Below are 22,417 nucleotides of genomic sequence, written 5' to 3' on the forward strand. Positions count from 1 at the left end.
TATATGGTTTACTCGCCATTGATATTGTGCAGCTGCTAGGCTAGGTATTATTACACGTGGAATATTGAACCATAGCAGCCCCTCAAGCTGGGAGGCCCGGGCGGAAAATGTGTCACCGAACAGGTTTGCAATTACAGAGGTTTCAGCCAATCAGATTGCCCGTTACGTCAGCACCAATAATGTCTATACCTTGAACAGAACACTAACTTTGAGGTTGCAGTAATACCACCGATGTCAAATAAAGCTAATTTCTTGTATTTGTATAGGCTGTGGATGGTTGTGTCTTGGGACAGGGTATTTCCTAAGCATTAGACAATTGTAAAATTTATTTTATAGGCTGTACTTATACTTATCGAATTCAGCAGAAACTATGAATGTTGATCGAAATATAGGAAAGATGAAGGGGCAAAAGTAGCATTGACAAATGTTTCAAACTTACGTTTTTAATTGTACGTATATTGACGCAGGGAAAGTAACGCTGAAATTAAGAGGCGACGGGGACGTTGGGTGTCAATGATATTGTGATGAGAAGGGGTGTTACGCGCCTTAAAACAGAGACAAATCTAGTCAAGAAAAACTTTAGTTAATTTCAGACCATATAATAAAATGAACTTAAACGTAAAATTTCATCTGTGTATAAACAAGTTCGTATAAAATTGAAATGATACCGAAATTACCATGATGTAATAATGCTATCCTAATATTGTTCGCTTTATATTTTTACTTGAGCGTATACAAGAAATGTAATGATCTTAGTGTAAACTTTAAGCAAACATTTGTTTTCTACGGCATGCCTGTTATTAACCTTTATTAAGAGAAAGACAATTGCAGAGAGGAATTGGAAAATAATTATTGTTCAGTAAACTCTGCAGAAAACAAAAGCATTTGAAACAGTTAAATCATAACATAACTATCATTTGTTAATTGGATAAAACTATCACCACTTGACTATAACTTGACGTAATGTGTTGTGTAAGGATCCTCTTAAAAAAATGATCAACCTGTGGGCGTTTAAGAGTAATACAAAAGTCGCATTTGAAAACCTTTAAAGCATTTTGGCAATTGGTGGTCGATTGTCAACATTATTCGAAGGTAGAAATTATTCAATCCATCAATTTTGCAAGTCAATTCTCGACTGAATAAGTGGATGCCAAAAGCAGAACATTTTAACAATGTCAAGTAGATTTTGGAAGAGGTTATCTAGCAACGATCAAACTGCCTTGGCGAAAATATTGTCAGAACCGAATACAAATAAATTCTCGGAAAAGTAACTTCCAGTTTGAAGTTATGAGGGTGACTGTGATAATTTGATCGATCAATTGATATAAAACGAGTAAAACTACATGAATATGGAACAGAAATAAATTACAATCATCAGCGTCTGAATGTTACAAATGTTCCACGTCACGTCTTAAATAGTTTCAAATTGTTTTCATATTCCTGCAACCTAGATGGTTTCGTCAAGTTGAAGTTGCATTGCCCATTATTTTGTTACATTAAATTTGGAACATCTGACGTTGAAATCAGAAGTACGGCAAGATATCGTCAATATGAATTTGTGTTATTGTTTTACTTTAATATGCTAATTTTGTTAAGATTGGTAAAATAATAATGATAACAATAAATGAACTTATAAAGCGCTAAAATCTACGAAGTATTCAATAGCGCTGTACAACCCTAATAGATCACCAACTTGAAAAAAATGAGTCTTCAAGCAAGACTTGAACTGACTGAGAGTGGGAGAACTCCGCAGAGATATGGGCAGACCATTCCAGAGCTTAAAACAAGTGAAAAATCATATTTGAAAAGCATTAAAAATTCTGCTTACATTCCGACAACTGTACACCGTACATACTATAGGCCGACTTGTAACCATTGATTATAGAAAACAATACTGTATTGCCATGCTATAACACGATGCAGCTGAACAGGTATGTTTTGCATTGCTGCAATCATGAACGTTTCTTTTAATACTCGCTTTATCCTATGCATTTCCATTACTTTTATTAAATAATTTACAGAAGTATTGTACCCTTTATTGTAAGCGAGACAATACGACAACAAAATATGATATAATGGCCACATTACTAGCAAATACTTGTAATAACCGATATCTCTTTTGTTTTGATAGTTTGTTATTGTTCAGATTATTTAGAAGATGCGTTAACAGCAAAGTCGTTAATGTGTTGTCAAAACTTTCAGACAACAGTTAAAGGAACAACGAAGGAGACGAATAAAACACATATAGAATTTTAATGTATTGACTTCATGCAGCCTGGATGAGTAGCAGTTAGGATCATCGCATAGGCACTAAGCTAATCGTATGAACCATACGCTAATCCTATGGGGGTTAAGCTATTTGGATCAACGACAGGCTCGTAATCGTCACTGTCACTGTCACTATCTGCCCTCTGTGGCAAATCTCCGGATTTTGGAGCCTCATCATAGAGTCTGTCCTCAAGATTTTCAGAGTCTGTTTGCCTCGGTCGGATTGCCGGCTTAGGAGGCAGCATTGGAAGCGTGTTCAAAGGCTTTTGCTGGTTATTGTTACCACGCGCTTCAAGAGGCGGTATTCCAACCACAGCTGCATTTATTTTAGATCCACTAATTGCTTTCGAAAGTTCATCCTTAAAATTGAGTGATTTTTCAAGACCAGACGGTGCCTTATTCTCTGATACTTGTTGATGTCCAACATTCATCATATCCATGGCCTGACCACTTAGGCTGTTGGGATTGGCGACGAACTCGTAGTCGTTTGCGTCATCGTCCGAATCCTCTTGCGATGCAGGTCTATATGCAGGTACGGAGTGGGTTTCATCATCTTTAGTCTGCCGTGGAAGTCGTGGCGGAGGACCTTCCGGCATAGGAACAGGTCGGTCTTGAAGACCTTGGGTCATGTGTGTCATGTCGTCTTGCTCAAAAGCAGGATTGTCTATTGCACCAAAAGAGGCTGATGGAGTATAATAAACCTTTTCCGCGATCTTAGTATTCTCCTTATTTGTTTGACCCCTTACCATAGGATAATTCATTTCATATGGCTGATCATTGTACTTGGTGGCATTTCGGACGTCTTCTGGTCTTGTTATGGATGACGCAACAAAATTGGAAGCGTAATTCTTGTTGGCATCGGTGTGCGTCGTTCCACCTACAAAGACGTATGCTTTGCTGGGTTGGTCCCTGTCATAGTTTCCTCCATTAGCCACAACGTTACTGTCATGCTTCTCACTTGTAGTAAATTGAGCTTGTCCTCTGATATCGGCGGTAGTCTTTTGTGTCATTTGCTGACGCTTAGCTAGCTCAGATGTCATTGTTATCTTAGCATGGTGTTTTACGGTGCCACTGTCGGTTTGCGCACCTTGCTTACTTGTATATGCATTGTATACCGGAGCTGTAGGCACAGTTTCACCTGCGTCAATTTCATGAACCATACTTTCTGTATCGTTTCCCTTCTTTGATCTTTTCTTCAGGAAGAAGAGAAGCAGAAAGAGAAGTAAAAGCAGAAATAACAAGGGGAGTAGTGTTCCTACAATAAGAGGTAAAGGGAATGGTACTATTTCTTCAATTTCCACATCAGCGGTAACTGTTGCAAAGTTTGACGGTTGACTTCGTCGGCCCACATCATCCACTGCGACAACACTGAAAATGTAATTAAAGTCTCCACCTGCAAACAAAGCAAAACAGCAAACATGTTGGTTTTATACATGAAGTTTTCTGGAATTGACTCTCCATATAAATATATATTGCGTTTTGAGTACTGTTATGAAAAAAATCATATATTCACTTGAGAGCCAAGAGCTTTATCATGAAAAGGTACCGACCACGGGGAAAACTGCATTCATGCGAATGCATGCGAAGGAAGCAGTGAAGACCTCGTTCAAAATATGTGTCTCATCGTTCTAGTGGGACTTAAGTTGATCAAAAACACACCGATGAGTTTATTTCTTCAATTTTTTGAGCAAAGGTTAAAACACGACGACGGATATGTTAAATGGCTACAGAGCTGACAAGATCACGATATATAGTGTTAAATTAAGTTCACGTCTGTGGCATATATTCATCTTTGCATGTTACATTGAACTTTGTTTATCTTATTATACATGATGGATATAACTGACAGAAGTGAGTTAGTTGTCAATAGCAATTGATACCAGAGATAAGTCATGACGATATTTTGAATGGACGCTTAAGAAACTTGCCTGGAAAGTTTTGAATATTGCATTGTATTTTGTGTATGACTTGGTTCTTAAAAACATGAATATATATTTACATGTAAAGAACTCTTACACTTAGAATTACTATGCATGGTAAGCACATGCGCCTCTCTTATTGAGTAATATAAACATAAACTTAGCCATTTCGTTACATATTCTGATGCTTTTGAAAACAAATTTCACAACATTAATTGTACAAAAATCTCTTGTAATACTGTTGTTGATGTTTACTAAAATCAATATTACCCTTCCCTTGTGCTAGACTAGTCAATATCCCTGATTGAATTGCTTCTAAATGAATTTGTAAAATATTGAATAAGAAGTACATCATTGATAAAATAATATATATATATATATATATATATATATATATATATATATATATATATATATATATATATATATATATATATATATATATATATATATATATATATATATATCCGAACCTTTTTCAGGCAGCTTTACGTAGAATATTTCCATTGATCTAGCAGGAAGTGGTGCAGATAGATTTCCGGAAATGACGTAGGGCGGCATCGTTTCATTAGTGATGTCTTCAAAAGGTATGTACTGCAGGACCTCTGTCTCATTAAACTGACGCAACAGGTGAGTAATGTTCTTTGCGATATGCAACTCATAATACGATGCTAAAATTAATAAGAGTAAAATAAAAAGTGATGTTTTCACTGCCATATAGTGTTAGGAAACTTTCAATAAATCGTCACCAACATTTGATACTCTAGCTTTATCATATTGCTCTGAAAAAAATAATCGATTCTCCTATTGCCGATGATAAATTATTCTCATACAAAGTGTCGCCGTTATAGTATAGTTTCCCTACAAACAGAATAACAGGTCGGTTATGATGTGTGTATTAACATTGACGGTACAACGACAAACACTCTGAAGGGGTGAAGAATTGTAAGTTCAGATAATAAACGATTGTTGTCGTGGTTTAATGTCATGATATACGTCGTGTTTGTCAAGTGATTATTGTTGTGATGTCATGATTATTGTCTCTGAGGATGCTGACTCTTCAGAAACAAACAAATTCAGAATACTTGGTATTGCAAGTTTGGTTAGGTAATATGTCCTTCATATGTCTTCCATGCCAGAAGCAGTGTTTAGGTGACCTCATAGAAAAACGTACAACGATGACAGATAACATCGACAAAGATTTCTTTATTTCTCTATCCTCGAAAGTAAATATGTTAATTTTTTTTATAAATATGTTATTATTAAACTGGCATTCTACAAATCTGTGTTAAGTATCAGTGAATGATATTTTTAACAGATGACAGACTTATGACGTAACAATGACGTTAGTAAACCGATTGAGACATAGTCTAATGTTTAACCCTAACCGAAAAATAAAATGTTAATTTGGAGTTAAGTCATATATAGATCCCTTTAAAACTGAATCGTCAAATGTCCTTCCGGTAGCATTTAATTATTTTTTAGTCAAATGTCATATGACATCAGCTGAACATCTTCATCGTTACTAAAAATAATACAAAAAAGAATGTACCTTTTCGGACAAAAATAATATTTGATTCAAAGTTGTTTATGTTATTAACTTATAGGCTCAATTTACCTGTTCCAAACAAGAGATCGTCTCCGGGAGCGGTGAATGTCAACACAGCTGTGACATTTTCAACAGACGTGTAACCTCGCAAGTCGCTTATCCTATACGGGGCGTACATATCAGTTGTCCCTGTAACAGTAATGAAAAGGTATGCCTTGTTTGTGTTTGTTATAAGGATGGACTGAAGAGGTGTGGGGGGGGGGGGAGTTGGGTTTGTGGAGGGGCTAACGTACCTACACCATCTAACTGTTAATTTTAATTATATCCAATGAAAAGAATGTGTCCAGGTAAATTTCAATCATTTTTCTTCTTGTTGTTGTTGCAAAATACAAAAAATACGAATGCACATGTTGGAAAACAAAATCAGTATGGTCTAACATAAAGAGATTTGTTGATAATTAGTAAAATTTGTCAGTTAAAAGTCCTACGCGCGCCATAATTGAACCACACCCGCGACTAATGTTTGTTATTCTCGCAGGTATCGTCTGTACCTACATTTTTTAGTACATCTTTCGATGATGGAGAAGAAGACATTCGATTGTACCAGCAAGAATATGACGTAATAGGGATGAACCCGTTCCATGACCTTTGCGGAACGTGGGCTGACACGCCTAATCACCTAATCGTGAAAGCAAAAGCTAAATACTTCATTCCATTGACTTTGCAGTGCTATTTTGAAAACGTTTCATATCACATCCTACCGTTTCTCGTGATGTATTGATTATTGTTAAAGTTAGTTGTTACGTTGTATATACTTGTGATAAACCGACAACAGCTTCCTTAATAATATAATGTGCATCACTTAAGGTATCATCTATCATAAAGTCAAGGTAGTCGGATATTCCTTTCTTTTGTATTCCTTCTTATTAATGTACAAGTCACGTGGATGAAAGTTGAAATTACCACTGCATTGATCAGTTCCAGTACATCTGAATAAATTTCCTTCAAGACTTCGTTCGAACGAGCCAGTGTTGACCTCTATGGGAGCTGTTTCTTGTATCAGTGCCGGGTCGGCAGCCGCTGGTCCTTGTCCAACAAAGCTTCCCTGCATCAACTTTGTTATTCCATCCACACCGACAACTGAAACCTTTGAACAATAAATTGTGATTGGTATATATTACAGACCAAAATTGGTAGGTACGAACCATGAAATCATTTGCCATTCTTTTGTAGGTTTCTATTGTCTTCTGTTTGCAAGAAGTCAGCAACAATGGGAATGACATAGGACTAAATGTTATTCCATAGACGAGCTAACATCAACAACACAACGACAGTAGATATAGTGGTAAAATGTAGTTGGCAATAATGTTCTGGTAAGATTGATTGCAGTACGGATGTATCAGAAAATGTTTTTTACACTCGGCACTGGTTTCCACAGTCACTAAAATGAATATTCATGTTAATTTGTAGACGGGATATAGTAGAAATGGCAGAGGATATTCTCGAAAAATTTATTTAATAAATAAAATTAATAACTTCAGGCAGACTTTTAGATTTGATATGTTCTAGCCACATACTCCCCCCCCCCCCCCACCCGCCCAAAAATAAAGATAACAAAAATATTGTGAGAGGTTGTTTTGGTCAAAAAATTGAAACTATTTACGTTTACACTAAATATATATTTGCGATGCTATTAATTTCTATTGATCATGAAAAATTGATATGATCTTGCCGAGTCTCCGGCATAGAAGAGTAAAAACCTTACAAACCAATCCCATCAAATATCAGTTTTTTCTAAATTCTGGGCATTTATTTAAAAAAATAAAATAAACAGCCGCATCAATGGTTAATGTTAACGAAGGTCTGTTTTATCCGTTAAATCGACTTATAGTCATATACTCGTTGTCAAAGTTTAATAGGTAAACGTTAAAGGTTCTATTTGCTAACGTTCACAGCTATGTGATGGACATTTGACATTTGCATAATAATAATAATAATTTATTTTATAAAGCGTAAAATCCACAAAAGTGCTCTAAAACGTAAAGCAAATAAAGAAATATATGAATATGACACAAAATATGTAGTAAAAATGCAGAATAAAATACAATATAAATGAGTATGAAAAATAAAAAGCATGCACGTTTGAGTATTGCACATGAAAGAAATTTAATACACATTTTAAATATTGCAGTAATGCTGTCTAAAAAGGAAGGTTTTCAGCTTTGATTTGCATGCAACGGCATGCATGTTTCTTTTACCTGCATGCTGTAACGACCATCGCCTTTGAACTGGGTAAAGAAACCTGAATAAACACCGTCATTTGGGCGGACGTCAGCGCCAACACCGTCATCCCAAACTTGTAAAGGTACAGGTGGACCATGGGGAACCGACACCGAGACCTTTACAACAGCGTTGCTTATTGGTGTGTATCCTGTCAAGTCAAAATAAATTGCAAGTATTCTACTCAATTTTAACATTTAGTTTGATAAGGATTGTTAACTACCAGTCAATCAAATTTGATGAGGTCAAGAACTCAGCTGCATGTTAATTACAGCTTACCTTAACTCACATTGGATCTGATAATCACAATGAAGTCGCGTTAATACTTACGTATAGGATGTCGAAAGTATTTAGCATGAACTGTGAATGTAAGGTATGCAGTTTTGGTAGCGACTAAGTTATAATTGCGCTCAGGAACAACGCACGACTTTAAGTACACTGAAATATACATATTTTTTTAAGCATTCGGAGATTGAATTACACGAAGGCGATTATAGAAAGGACCAGTGAAATTAGGACCACCCGTTTCTCTTATTTTTTCGTTTTGCTCACAAAGTCATAATAACTAAAAGTCGTGTTAACAGTTCAATGCAAGTGTACAATCTGATTCCAGAATAATGCATATCATTAAATTGCAAGTATTGAGTTGTATTCCAAATAATGAAAACAAAGATCGTGAATAAGAAGCTGCTTAAAACTGTAATTAAAATATTAGCTATGCGCAGAAATGAATGTTAAATTTTAAACTTGACTTCACTTTATTTTACTTAAATTTCATCCCAACTAATTCGAGACTCTACACAAAAATATCCAAGAAACTCAAAGAACCTTTTAATTGTCTTTAAATGTACGAAATCCAGATCGGAAGCATGACAAGTACGACAATTTTTAGTTGAGTTTGATGGTTCATTTCTGAACTTAATTTCGCGATTGTTTATGCTATTATAAAGTATGTGATTAGCTCCATTATCAAGTTTAATTTAAATTAAAAAAGAAAACATTTATGTTTTCATAGTACCAGAAAAAAGTTGTATAGTTGTAGAGTAAATCAACTCAAGTAACAGACAGTACTTTTAATTTAATTTTCCGTACACGCATTGTGAGCAATATTCATTTAGATTGTATGTATGTAATGTATATTAATTCCTCCTGCAAGCAGGAACTCGCGAAGAAGCCTCATTGGCTTTTCAAAGCCGCAAGCTGACCGAAGTCAGTCTCTTACATTCATATTTAACGTCCATGATTATGAATTGTTAATTGTCAACAACTCTGTAACTAGACGACATACATTAATCTGGGAGTGACTCGAACCGGGGACCTTATGATTGAAAGGCACCCTGCGTTAACCACTGAGCTAACACTCTGGATTGAGCTGTAATCTTTTCCCAACCAACAAGAATGAATTACCTTGATTAACGGTTACTTGGAGTGTCTGTATTTCACTTGGTTCCACACTTGGTAACGCCCACTCTGCGTCTATTTCAATTGGAAGGGTCTCGAACGTAGATGAGCGTGTTGTCTCCACATGCATGGTCCCCAGCTCACCGACAATAGTGTTCGGTTGAACTCGAATTTGCCATTCTCCTACCTGCAATGACATCAAACGATACTTATAATCTGAACTATAGATGTATGTAACACGTGCCTGGTACGTGTACAAGTTTGACAAAGTTTGATCTTTACATCCTTTGATCAGTCATTAGTCACGAGTAAAATGCGCGCAATCACAAAGACCCTTTAGCATTTTACGTTCATTATGCGCTGTAGACATAAAGTGTGAGAAAATTTACCTGTGTTTGAAGGATTGGGCAATGTTATAATGTTGGTATATGTGTGTAGGCCACACTCCGATTTGTCTTATTTCATGTGTGACCTTTGACCCAATGAAGTCATTAGTCACGAGTCTAATGCATGCAATCACAAAGTTGCAAGTTCATCGGCTTTATGGTCAAGGGTTTATTTGCAAAAGCTTTTGGCACAAAGTTGGCCAAGTTTGACCTTTGACCTCCTGTGAGTTTTACATTTAATAATGCGCGAGTCTGATACTCCACAAGGAGTTTCAGAGTTTCAGATGTCATTTTGGTACATTCATCATGGCCAACATGTTAGTTTTGGTTTTTTCACCTTTGATCTCTGATCTTTACCCTATGACGTCACACTTTACGCAGGCACTTCATAATATGCCCATACACACACGTACCAAGTTAAAGTCAATCGGCCTTTGGGATTAGGATGAGTTTGTGACACACTTTCTTTGTTCACAGACATGCACACAAGCAGATACAAACATTGCTTTGGACCCTCACTTCCAAAATGGTAGAGCCACCCCATGTTGTTATGTCACCCTTTTGATACCACCTATTAAGTCAGACCAATCCACCAAGTTTCAATTCAGTACCTCAAGGGGTAAAGTGGGCAGCAAGTTAAAGACCAATTTTCAAAACATTGGACAATGACGTAATGGCCATGGTCATTGTCATCGTCATCATACTATCCTAGTATATATTAATATAGATATATATATATATATATATATATTTATATATATATATATATATAAATATATATATATATTTATACATATATATATATATATATATATATATATAAATATATATAAATTGTATATTGTATACTCACGATCACTTTGGAATCAATCTGTATCAAATCAAAATCAGGAACTGATTGGAAGACATTCATAGTATCATTTATGACGTCACCATTCGGTGTTATGACTGTCACGTAGTTATTTGGCAGATTTCCCATTGGAAACCCTATTAAAATAGTCATTTCACCTCCTGAACGAGAATCCAGAGAAAATCGTCTGGTTATGTTCGTCAAATTAAAAGGTTCGCTCAATATCTCGATTGTTCCAGAATCTGTAAGTGAAAGAAGATGGCATGGTACCTACATTAATTAAATAAACAATATGTGTACTAAACATGTGGGGATCCAGTTGGTTAGCAGATGTACACCCCTTTCCCTCCTCAACAGCAAACACAAACTTAAAAGTACCTATGTAGGACAACTATCTGTGTAAACGTAGTTGTTGATCATTATATACAGCCTCAATATACCTCCGAACTGCACCATATCACGTCTTAATTGTGTTCTCAACCCCTTAATACGAATGAGCTTTAACTCTCAGATTAAAAATCCTACATCCATCCTTGGCAACAGATAAGTCAAGACTCAAATTAATGTTTTGACTGCGTGAATACGTTCAATAAACAATGCTTATGTTATGGCTATCAAGTTCTTCGCAGTAAGTTTTCATTTCTGACAGTAATTTGCATTGACATTATTATTGTTTGCTCGCAACAATAAACATATAAACATAAAGGGTAATCCTCGGAGTTGCTGTTCTCATCTCCCGAAAATCCTTTCGTTGTTTTAACACCCCAACCATTAATCTGGTTCTTTGATCAGATATGGAAATTTCATTTTTTGGGGGGAGTTATTTCGATGGATTCTTCATGCAAAATTACTACAAAAGAGCATATTGCAATAGCTGATATAAAAATGAAAATGAAATATGAGGACGTTGAATACATTAATTTCTTTGACTTTCATAATTATCATACCATCTTGAACAGCGAGTCTAGTGAAGATGTTGAAAAGTGCTGCCGATTGGTCCCTGTGTTCAAATGTCCGTCCGCTCGTGCGATTGGCCAGATCCTCTAAAATATTATCTGCTTGTTGACTAATGGCAATCGTGTGGGCAGTTATTCCAGCAAGCTATGAATATGCAACAGAATAAGATCATAAGGTGCTATCTGGTAATCGGAAAAATCTCAAACCGAGAAAGTCCGCAGTTAATATTGACATGCATTTTTTTATGGGAATGCCATTGAACTTGTTAGTTTAGTTGCTGTAAAAGTAAGCATATTCAGTGTTTATTCATGGGCCTATTTCGCATTCACAGATATAAGCGAGTTATTCCGAGTAAACTTCAAAGATATTAAATTTCATGTATAAATTCTTCTTGTACTTTTAAGAGTATATAACGACTTGAAACGGAAAAGTTACCTCAGAGGTTTGAACACTGGAAAGAAAAGGTTGTGTATTTTCGTCCCCATCAGTCAGAACAATAATTTGAGTCCCTGCGTCTTGTATGTTTGTTTTTATTTCCTCAATAGCCAACAAAACACCTGTTAATAATGAAATATTGGATCAATTAGAATATTCAACCATAACACAATCATTATACATTGTAAAATTAGTATGATGCCTATCTTTTAATTTACTTACACTGCACTTGGTGATACACTTAGTAATTATCTCCATGAAATAAAAACTGGCTAGAAATTGTAGCAATTTATATTTGATATTCAGAAAAGCTACATTTCCCCTCACTGCAGTGAAGAATAGTATATTATATATTTATTTTGTCCCAAAGTATTGGAAGAATTAGATTCAGAGGGAGGATAATTGATGTTACCTGATCCAATCGAGGTACCGCCTGCTGCTCTAGTCGGTAATGTTCGGGTTAAGGCCTGCCTGTCCGTACCAACCGTGGAGGGAGACACCACAACCCTTGCAGTATCAGAAAAACTTACAATACCAAATACCTGGTCATCGTTCAGTACACGCGTTATGAGGTTATAAGATGCCTGCGATATAGAAAATTGATTTCCTTGTAACCTCTTTACTTTGTCAAAATCAAACAATGTTGTGACAATAACAGACTATGAGAAAATGTAAATAATAATAGACATTTGTTGATCTCACGTCACAAATAGGATATCAGATATGTCCACATTGAAAAAAAAATGTGTTCTCCCTCCTCACTATAAATAATATGAACTTCTATACCAACGATTATTATCAATGTTATACACAATTGTCACATCACCTTCAAAATTGTCAAAACAGAGAACTCATTAACCAACTAAGATTTCTTTTATAACTAAAATATTGATATGTCGTATGGTTCGTTCAATTTTGAGCAATGATCGATATGTTTAGTTTAAATTCGCGCAAGTGAGTAAGTAATACGGTCCTCTACGTTAGTACACAGTAGGTTTTATTTAATGCAAAAATTGCACTGATCAGAGTAAATTAATATCTTGTACACATTACCTGTCGCAATATATGCAATCTTTGATTGGTACCCATGCTACCAGATGTATCCAGCACAATTATAATAGGAGAGCGCGTTACTCTACGTTTCAAGAGACGAAATGTTGGTGCAACGTTGACTTGAGGAAGCCCGTTAACAGAAGGTGCGTTATTTGGCACATCATCGGGAAAATCGCTATGACTTCGAAGGACCTGAAAATGAATAACACAAAGAAACAGGTTTTTGCCTACTGTGTAACTTCGTTGGAATCATCAAAGAAGAGTAACCAAAAGCATTTTCATTCATATGACATTTTGACAGGTAGTGTCTGAAGATGTTGCGAGATGTTCCAGCGAAGATGTTTGAAGCTTGAATCTGCATACTTCCTGGGAATAAGTTCTGTAATATTTTCCAACTCATGTTAAACCACCGTACATGAGTTTGTAAATAGTGTTATATATGAAATACTACTTTTCATCATGTCTGAACCAATTTTATTTTCTTATCTGACTCTTGACGTTAACAAGTACCTCCCAAATGCTCCTCGCGGCGCATTGTTTGTTCTGTTGGTTTGGAGCTTCGGCGTTGTGAGTTACGGCTGGGTTCCAAAACGTATTTTCAGGCTTATCGCAAAATCTGCGCATCTGTAGATGAATTAAAAATATGTTTATTTACCCAAAGTTTTATAAGTTAGACATAAAGAAACTAACCAAGGCGTAATACGATGACCATGTTGTGTTGCTGCCTTTAGATACAGTCGTTTAAAGTTACTACACTAGTACAGAACAACAACATCTTGTTGGGATTTTCCCCATACACTGTAGCAATGTGTCATTCATAATACATGTATAGTTATATATTCTCGGTACCCAAAGTGGGGTCGCGACGCATCCTAAGGTCATCAAGAAAAAAAAAATTGCAATTGTTTATGAAACTTCTGTTCCTTCTTCTATTGTGCTATTATTGAAAATATTCAAGATTAACATGGGACAATTGGTGAGCTCGAGAGGATGGCAAGAGATGTGAATAACGGCAGTGGCGTAGGAAGGTACTTTTGAGTGGGGGGGGGGCTGAAGACTGATGGCCGGCCTGGGGGAGGGGTCTAAGGGGAGGGGTGATTTATTTTGCATTTTCACCTGGCCTTAGATGCAATTTGGTGCTCCAAATGAGATTTTTATCTCATTTGGAAATGAAAAAGGGGTTTTTTGACTTGCGAAGCGGGGGGGGGCGGAATGATACTTCCGCCCTCCATGTTTTTCACTGGGGGGGGGCTGGCGCCCCCAGCACCCCCGGTTCCTACGCCCTTGAATAACGGGTATCATGCACCTTCTCCCGCTGGTTTACGTAGCTGTTCATCTGGACATTTTAAGGTTAAAGGTTGTTTATCCATATAGATCAATTATGATCATTAACTTGACTAACTTAACTAAGGTTGCATGTAAGAAATACTACGGTACTGTTGGGTAGGAGGGAGTCAATGTTTGGTCAATAACAATATTATTGTCCGAATTGTTTACCCAGACGACACAACCTTTTCCCACTGCATGTTCTGCTATCGGTTAGTTAATACCTATTTCATATCGTTTTATTATTGATTTTCTTATTCTCATGTATTTAGCTTGAAATGTCTGATTGATTGGATTGATTGGTTGTATTAGAATTGAATAATAATTAATCGTCATACTTCCATTTGATATTAATATTATTAAATGACCACATATGAAGGATAACTGTTTCAGTTTATTTGCTGAGAAAGTTAACCGACTAACCTCTGGTAAGAACTGCTTGTACATCAAGGATCCTTCGTAGCTTTCACTTTCATCATCGGAGTCAAAGAATCGACAGTCTTGGTCGGGAGCACCGTCAGGTAATTCAGTACACTCTTTACCATCTGGGGTACGCATTTGTCCTAGAAACACATACAAGTAAACACGTACTAAACAACTGTGCATAGCCTTAATTCAATGTTCGGTTACATAGTCAAACAAAACAGTGTTCCAAAGGTTGATTCTACAAATCATATGTTCCTATTGTCAATAAAAAAAATTATTTTGGGTGTACAAAACCCTAAATTTGTTTATAACTGAAATTGGTAGAATTTAGCTATTCGATATTTCCCATCACACTTTTATGTCTTTCTGTCTCTTCTTGCGCATTATCTCAAAGTTCTGTTTGTACTTGTTAGTGCATAGGAAACCAATGTCCTGCAACTCATAATTAATACATATGCCACACCATGTAAGTATATTGAAGTCACAGAAAATGGTCTGGTTGACAGAAAATCTGCTGAGAAATAATAATTAAACCGAACCTATGACAGTTATCGAGGGAAACTTCAATTCGATGTTGCCGTATATTTTGAAATACATATTTGTTGTAAAGTTGAGGAAGAAAAATCATATAAAGCTTATGTAATAGAAACAAAGAAATGAAGAAACGAGAGTCATAGGCTGTGCAATACTTGATTTGAAGGAACTTCTTTATCCTGTACAATGTTTACCAGTTACCAACTATACTGAATACTTCCTTCTTTGTCCCTGCAGTCAAGTTTCAACCTACGCAATTGTTTGCATTTATTGACACTTTAGTGAACGGGATGATGTCATGGACAAAAGAAGAATAAAAATAACTAAGTCTTACATGGCATGTAATAAAACCGGTTATTAAGAAATAAATTAACGAAAGTTCATTTTCTATCGGGTTAAGAAGGTTACCGTACATAACCACTATATGCAGTGAACGTTAAAAGTGCAATTATACAAACTTCTACAGTAATGTTCAAATCACAGCCAGTCTTGATTAGCTGACTCTCTCTGTGTGCACATACCACGAACATAAAGTATTGTATGGTAACACGCTTCTTGTTTATGATAGTCTAGCAAGCCTAGAAAGAAGCCGGAACTTTCCCTGTGTGCGCATGCCACGAACATAAAGTATTGTATGGTAAAACGCTTATTGTTTATGATAGTCTAGAAAGCCTGAAAAGAAGCCGGATCTCTGTCGATGAATCACTAACCAATTTTGGGCACAATAAAGACATAATAAAACAACGTGGGCTTTTCTCTCTGGAAAATTCATCGAATCAGAAGGTTGCGCCTAAAGTAGCTGTCAAAAGTTAATTTGTTTTTCTCAAAACGAGCTGATGGACAAACGATAAACTAAATATAACCAGGGTGACTTGCATCAAACATCGATGAGTTACCTGGTATAGCAGCGACACACTTTGTCGCCTCAAATTCACCATTACCGGCGGCGTAGAAGTGATCATCCCCTTGCAGGGGATACTCATCAAAAACTCCCCATCTGAAGTGAGCCCATTCGTGGACGAGATTCTAAAGAAAAATAAAGTAAAACTGTTAGCAAACTGCTTATCCACTAGAGAGCCTGTGTAGGAGAATGTGTGAAAGTAAGTTGGCCTGACGTTTCGATCCTAGCAGGATCGTCTTCAAAAGCTGAATGACAAGTAACAGTAACAGAAGGGACAAAAACACGCACAGAATACAGACAGGTTAATGAGCATGGTGAACACAAAGAGATAGACGTAAGGGGATTAGTAGACAAGGGATGGAGAGAAGAAAGAAATAAACCAACAGGGGAAGAGGATAGGTAGGACATAAACAGTGGAGGGACAAAGAGAGGATTTAGGGAAGGGGGTAGGGAATAAACTGGAGAAGGACAAAGACAGTATATAAGCGTGTTAACATGGTCCTCGCGATGACACACATCAGCGTTCATGTTAACTATCTCCAATACAAATATTAGAGAAAAAAGGGTGGAAGAGAGCTGTGAAAAGAGGAGTGATGGGGGGGGGGCAAGGGGGGAGGGGAACAGAAGAAAATTAGTCATGTCCTTCCTGAATGTTGAGCCCATTCGGTTGAATGGTGCAAAGGCGTTGCTTCCACAGTCTCTCTTGGCTGATTTATACTAGGTCAGGACGGCTAGCTAAGGATTCAATCCCCTGTAGGGACATGTCGTTAATGTTAAAATTAAGATTCTAAAGATATTCAAGAAAACGTGTACAATAGCGCATGATATTATTAAAAGCTATCATAATTCTATTGAACATTGTATGAGACAACGCAAACGCATTAACAAATCATTTCCTTTTAGAAGACATTTTCTTGTTTCAAGTCTTTCTGCCACTTTGGATTTACCATAGTCATAGTCAAGAAATTAGTCAAATGAAAAAAAAAATGATTTCAGAATTACTTGATTGACAACTTACGATTTTAAGATGACAAACTCTGAAACATGTAACAGAGAGTACATATTGAATTCTCTCTTCAAGAATTCAAAGTAATAATCAACTGAATTAAAGGAAACAGTTGATAATACAACAGGTTATAATTATCATAAAAATGTTTGATTTAGTTTCGTACGTCAGTGAACATGACCCTTGATAAAACAGCAGTGGGTGAACTACATTAAAAGAAATTAAACTAAAATGAACAGTACTGAAGGACAATGAATGGTATATGTACATCAACAAGTCAACATTTTTATCATTTCATAAATCCACTACTAGCTAGCTATACAACGGGGGACTGACGTCATAGTTATAACATATTTGCATGTCCTCCTGTGTCAAATGTAATGTAGATATTGATACACAAAGTGTGGTCGATATTATTTCTTTCTGTTTCGGCTGTTCGATATTCTACAGCTTCCAAGTCACTGACGTTTTATAATGTCCTTAAAATGACAAGACTCGCATGATAAAGGGCTTTTTTTGAGGTTTTGAGGAAATTTACCATTGAAATTTCAAGAATTCATAAACATAAATGTTATCCAAGTTTAGGATTGTAAATCGAATGACGGTTTTATTGTTTAATGACAATACTAAAGTGACGAACAAACAAAGAGGAACACACCCTTTATGACAAAACATTGAGTAATTTATATCCAAGAAGGAACTTCGACAGTGTGTTGTTATTAAACTATAACCTCTTATATATATATATATATATATATATATATATATATATATATATATATATATATATATATATATATATATATATATATATATATATATATAAACTTCCAGCCTCCACCGGGATTATATGCGGACACTCTAAACAATAGGCTATAAACGCTGTATGTCCAGAGGTTCGAAACTGGTAAGGAAATTCGTAGCTCAACTGTAGGCGTTTGTCACCTGTATCGAACAATACTTGTTCCGTTTTTGGTGACATATTTGCCATACCCCAGAGATCAAATATGTTGCTAACTAACTCGAAATCCACAACGATGACATTGCAATTCACTGGTTGAATATAACAGCTATCAAAAAGCAAGTACAATCTACTTCCTTATAGTGTTCATTCATCCATGCAGGTCTCAAGTCTCACCTCAAGCTTGAGCATTTATTTCACAATCTAAATGAAAAAAGGTGGTTCCCGTAATGCACAATTACCTTACTGCGGTCTCCATACGGTCTTGCTGCGGCATCATCGGTAATGTACTCCGGTGTCAGACGAATATAACGGCCAGGAGATCCGCAAGCAGTAGCCTTGTGGGTGTAGGGCTGATTGATGTTGTTTGAGCGCTCAAAAGTAGATCGATCAATGCGGATATCACTGGCCGAAAATGAATGTCCTGCGCTCTCCTCATAACTGGGGTCATCACTCCAAGAATCGGGGATGAGAATTTGAACCTCTTGTAAAAAGACACCGAAATCGTCGTATTCACTGTGAATAAGAAAACATAAAGTCAGTCGTGGAAGAAAGAATTGGCTAATCCATATTTTTTTTTCAAAACCTTTTCGATACATCTGTTGAGAGAAAGAGAGAGCGAAGTAGGGACAGTAGAAAAACAATCTTATCACTAGAAACTGTGGACCAATCGCAAAAGAAACACATAGTATTAATAACTCCGTTTCTATGTCTGCATTCCACTTTCTGATTACATTCCATTGTACAGGGCCCTTCACATAACCTTTCATCCTCATCTCCTGCATACTCACTCATCTTTCATCCTCTTTTCTTTTGATTGATGCTTTCCAGAAGCGGCAGCATTATTTTACTTAAATTACAGCTGGGTAGACAGCATTTTTGATATTCAACGGGGTAGTGTATTAACATTTGGGTTGTTACTTCATATCTGTCTTGGCTTATAAGTGGTGAGGGTGTCGTTTTAATTATCAAGACATTGCTTATTCTGTATCTTTGTTAAATTTGCACTTACAGTCGAAAGATTACCGGCTATATATATTGTTTTCTTGTAACCTATAAGTATTGGGTTCTCTGTTTTGATATTTTGGACACCTTTGAGAAGCCCTTTTGTCTTTTTATGTGTGTGTTATGAGGAAAAGAAATTGATTAGTTTAGTTTTTGTATTTTCATTGTTTCTGTTCCCTACCAGAGGGTGTTTGGAACACAGGAAGAAAACAAATGATCGGTTTCCTTATTCTGTGACGATTGTAATCATGCTTAAAATTGGAACCATGTCGCTTTTGGAAAGAAAAACCTGCCATACAAAATCTCGTTAATTGTAGCTAAACAAACATGGCGACGCGCAGTGTTCCTAAGATTTGTGTCTGTTTTCTAAATTGATAGAGATTTCCTGCGGAGGGTGTCCCGAAACTAACCGTCTCAAATATCACAAAACAAATTATGAATATGCGAGTCCCCGTTGTTCAAATGGACGTTTGGGTGAGGGGATACAATTGTTTCATATTGTATTCTTTTCAAAATGGGAGAATAATCATTCTAAACAACTTTATTCTACGCGTCGTATTTCATCGGTATATAAAAGAACATATATTATCATTTTCATGTTAGGTATGTTTGCAGTGTTATTGTGACAATAAAATGATGTAGAATTTGAACTTTCAAAAACATGCCACAATAAATACACGGGATACATTTATTTGCAAATATCCAATTAAATGTTCAAGTTTACTTCCTAATTGTCTCGGGCTTAACGTATAACCTTTTATTGGTGTTGTGTTGTTTTATGTTGTATTGAATCATGTTTTTGTTTCCGTGAGATCTTTAAAGTAAATCCAATGAATTTCTGGTATATTCAATATATTATAATAATTTCATTACAAAGATCGGTGGTGTATTGCCTTGCAGTAATAAAGTACCATTGTTAATACTATGATTTATAGCTAATTGACGAAACTCATCATCTATGGAGTTCAATGCAAGGTTGGTGATTGCAGATAGTGGGGCCCTCTCCGTATAACATATTAATGAGAAGTAGTATGAACGACATATACCAATGTGCATTAGAGATACGCACTTTCGGCAATTTTCATTATAGACATATTTTGAGGTTCCTGAATATATTGGGTGGACACGGTGGCACTGCTACCACGATATCATCATGTATGACTTAGTCTTTGTATCTAGGTGAAGCAAGTTCACACCGACTTTGTTAAACTGCGTGACGAATATCTTAGTTTAGTTTACAACGGTGTTGACTTTGTCATAGAGTATTTAGTCGTGTCATGATTGTTACATTAGATCTACGTTGTACAAAGCACGAAAAATTAACGTTAAGCAACGAAATGGTATTAAAATACTACTTTTAATTTTCAAAGTTGTTGTACACGGTGATGAAAAAAAACCGATAAGAGGCAAAAGACACCAAAATATGTTATTTGGAAACACAACAACAACAACAACAACGGGGACAAAGTTCGATATATACTTACTTTGTAACACTGTATAGAACCGATGAAAAATCTGAGAAAATGTCTTGAATTCGATCAATAAGGTTTCTATCTTCAGAAACTGACTCCCCTATGGCGATTAAAACGTTACGATATCCCCTGTCTGCGCTTAATCGTATTTGAGACTCGGTCTCAGCTTGTGGAAACTCTGGTTGTATTACAGAAGCAGTAATCGGCAACCTAAAGATAAACGCCAAAACAAACGCCAGAACTATATGTAGAGCTGCCATTTCTTAAGCTGCTACTTCGCTAAATGGTCGTTGATGTGTATTACTAAGCCCTTTAGCGGCACAGAACATGCAAACGTCATTGTCTATAATTCTAGTTTTAACCCACAAGTTCACTGTCACGCCCCAGTGGGTTATTTGTATGAACCATTGTACCTGGGTCATATAGTGGGAATTTTCGTGGTAGTTGCGTCAAAAAACCAATTGATATTCTTTACCAGACCAAAGCAAAATTCGTAGCAATAACTGTTTAAGGCTTGCTATATATCCATGCTGACGGTGTACAACAGACACTAATATTGTGTAATGAGCAAAGTGTGCTAACTTTAGAACCAAATACGTTTGCTTACAAATGCGTTAACAATGCACTGCCTCGTACACCCAAGATTTGGGACAGATATCCCAAACGTCACGAGAAAAAATGTACTATTCTCTTTCACTAGACACCGCTCTAAACATGGAAATTTCTGCTAAACAATTACTGTTATAAAATATGGAATAATCTCCCAACCTCTATTAGACAATCGAAATCATGTGCTTCATTTAAGTATCAACTAAAGAGTTATCTAACTTCCAAGTACCGTGATTAATATTATTGTCAATTTTGTTTTGTTCATTTTGTTTTTCTTTCTTACTTTGTTCTGTTATTTTCTTTCTTTTTCTTGAGGGCTACTAGCTTTGATAAACATTTGATGTTTTTTTTTTTCTAGTATCCTGTATATACCATTAATGCACTGTGTTTGTATGTCTATGTATATGCAAAATATATTAACTGAACTGAAATGTAAGTAATCAGACACACCATGATTGCATTGATACAAAGTGTGATCAATCAAGTATGACGAGACGAAAGATTTCCCGCCAGGAGTACGTAGATTTCCCGCCAAGAGTACGAAGAGTTCAGTTTCTTTACATTTGTTTGTTTCTTTTTTCAATCACCAATGATGACTTGTATATGAGAAAGGGACTCACAGCGATGAAAGCACTTATCTATGATATTGACAGTCATTCCGTAATTGATGATGTTTTTCGCAAGTGGATGCCTCTTGAATACCCAACCTCACGGTTTTCATTGACTCAGCGAAACTTGCTGTTAAAATTGTTGAACATTTGTTGCTTGTAGATTTATTAGTGTTCATGTTTTCTAAACATAAAGATTGACTTATGTACACTGAGACTAAACAAAAGTATATAACACGATTGTTATTTCATTAAATTAGGTGAGACGTTTCACAAGTCAAAAAGACAATGTGTTCCTTTAGTTAATGCTTTGGACAGTGCTGGAGTGACTTTCTGCTGGGCCCTAAAGTTCAGTTTAGTTTCATACTTCATTAAGCTTTCCAGACTCAGTTCAATTTGTAGTATCCGGAAGTGTTCACATAGGGCCCGTTGAATTCGGGACCCATAAACGGGAAATCTGGGGATGGGGGG

At 36.1% G+C, this 22,417-nt stretch overlaps 1 protein-coding gene across 2 annotated transcripts in view; it reads right to left on the reverse strand.

Annotated features, from left to right (window-relative positions):
• The window catches only part of LOC139970429 (calcium-activated chloride channel regulator 4A-like), a 38,803-nt gene extending 17,767 nt beyond the window's left edge, over positions 1-21,036 (reverse strand). Inside the window, exons 1-16 of one of the 2 annotated variants that reach the window (XM_071976091.1) lie at positions 20,742-21,031; positions 18,495-18,768; positions 16,281-16,410; positions 14,848-14,987; positions 13,609-13,722; positions 13,099-13,290; positions 12,458-12,629; positions 12,046-12,167; positions 11,601-11,754; positions 10,657-10,895; positions 9,424-9,604; positions 7,995-8,167; positions 6,700-6,883; positions 5,806-5,925; positions 4,661-4,858; positions 688-3,661 (exon numbers count right to left, since the gene is read on the reverse strand). In XM_071976091.1, the coding sequence (XP_071832192.1) occupies positions 2,316-3,661; positions 4,661-4,858; positions 5,806-5,925; positions 6,700-6,883; positions 7,995-8,167; positions 9,424-9,604; positions 10,657-10,895; positions 11,601-11,754; positions 12,046-12,167; positions 12,458-12,629; positions 13,099-13,290; positions 13,609-13,722; positions 14,848-14,987; positions 16,281-16,410; positions 18,495-18,768; positions 20,742-20,989 (3,987 nt within the window). In that variant the 5' untranslated portion in view covers positions 20,990-21,031 and the 3' untranslated portion in view covers positions 688-2,315. Of the gene's footprint in view, positions 1-687; positions 3,662-4,660; positions 4,859-5,805; positions 5,926-6,699; positions 6,884-7,994; positions 8,168-9,423; positions 9,605-10,656; positions 10,896-11,600; positions 11,755-12,045; positions 12,168-12,457; positions 12,630-13,098; positions 13,291-13,608; positions 13,723-14,847; positions 14,988-16,280; positions 16,411-18,494; positions 18,769-20,741 lie in introns of those variants that run through there. The other variant, XM_071976095.1, reaches the window with a different exon arrangement.
• Positions 21,037-22,417: the final 1,381 nt, after the last annotated feature.

Source organism: Apostichopus japonicus, chromosome 1 (assembly GCF_037975245.1).
Source record: "Apostichopus japonicus isolate 1M-3 chromosome 1, ASM3797524v1, whole genome shotgun sequence".
NCBI lineage: Eukaryota > Metazoa > Echinodermata > Holothuroidea > Aspidochirotida > Stichopodidae > Apostichopus > Apostichopus japonicus.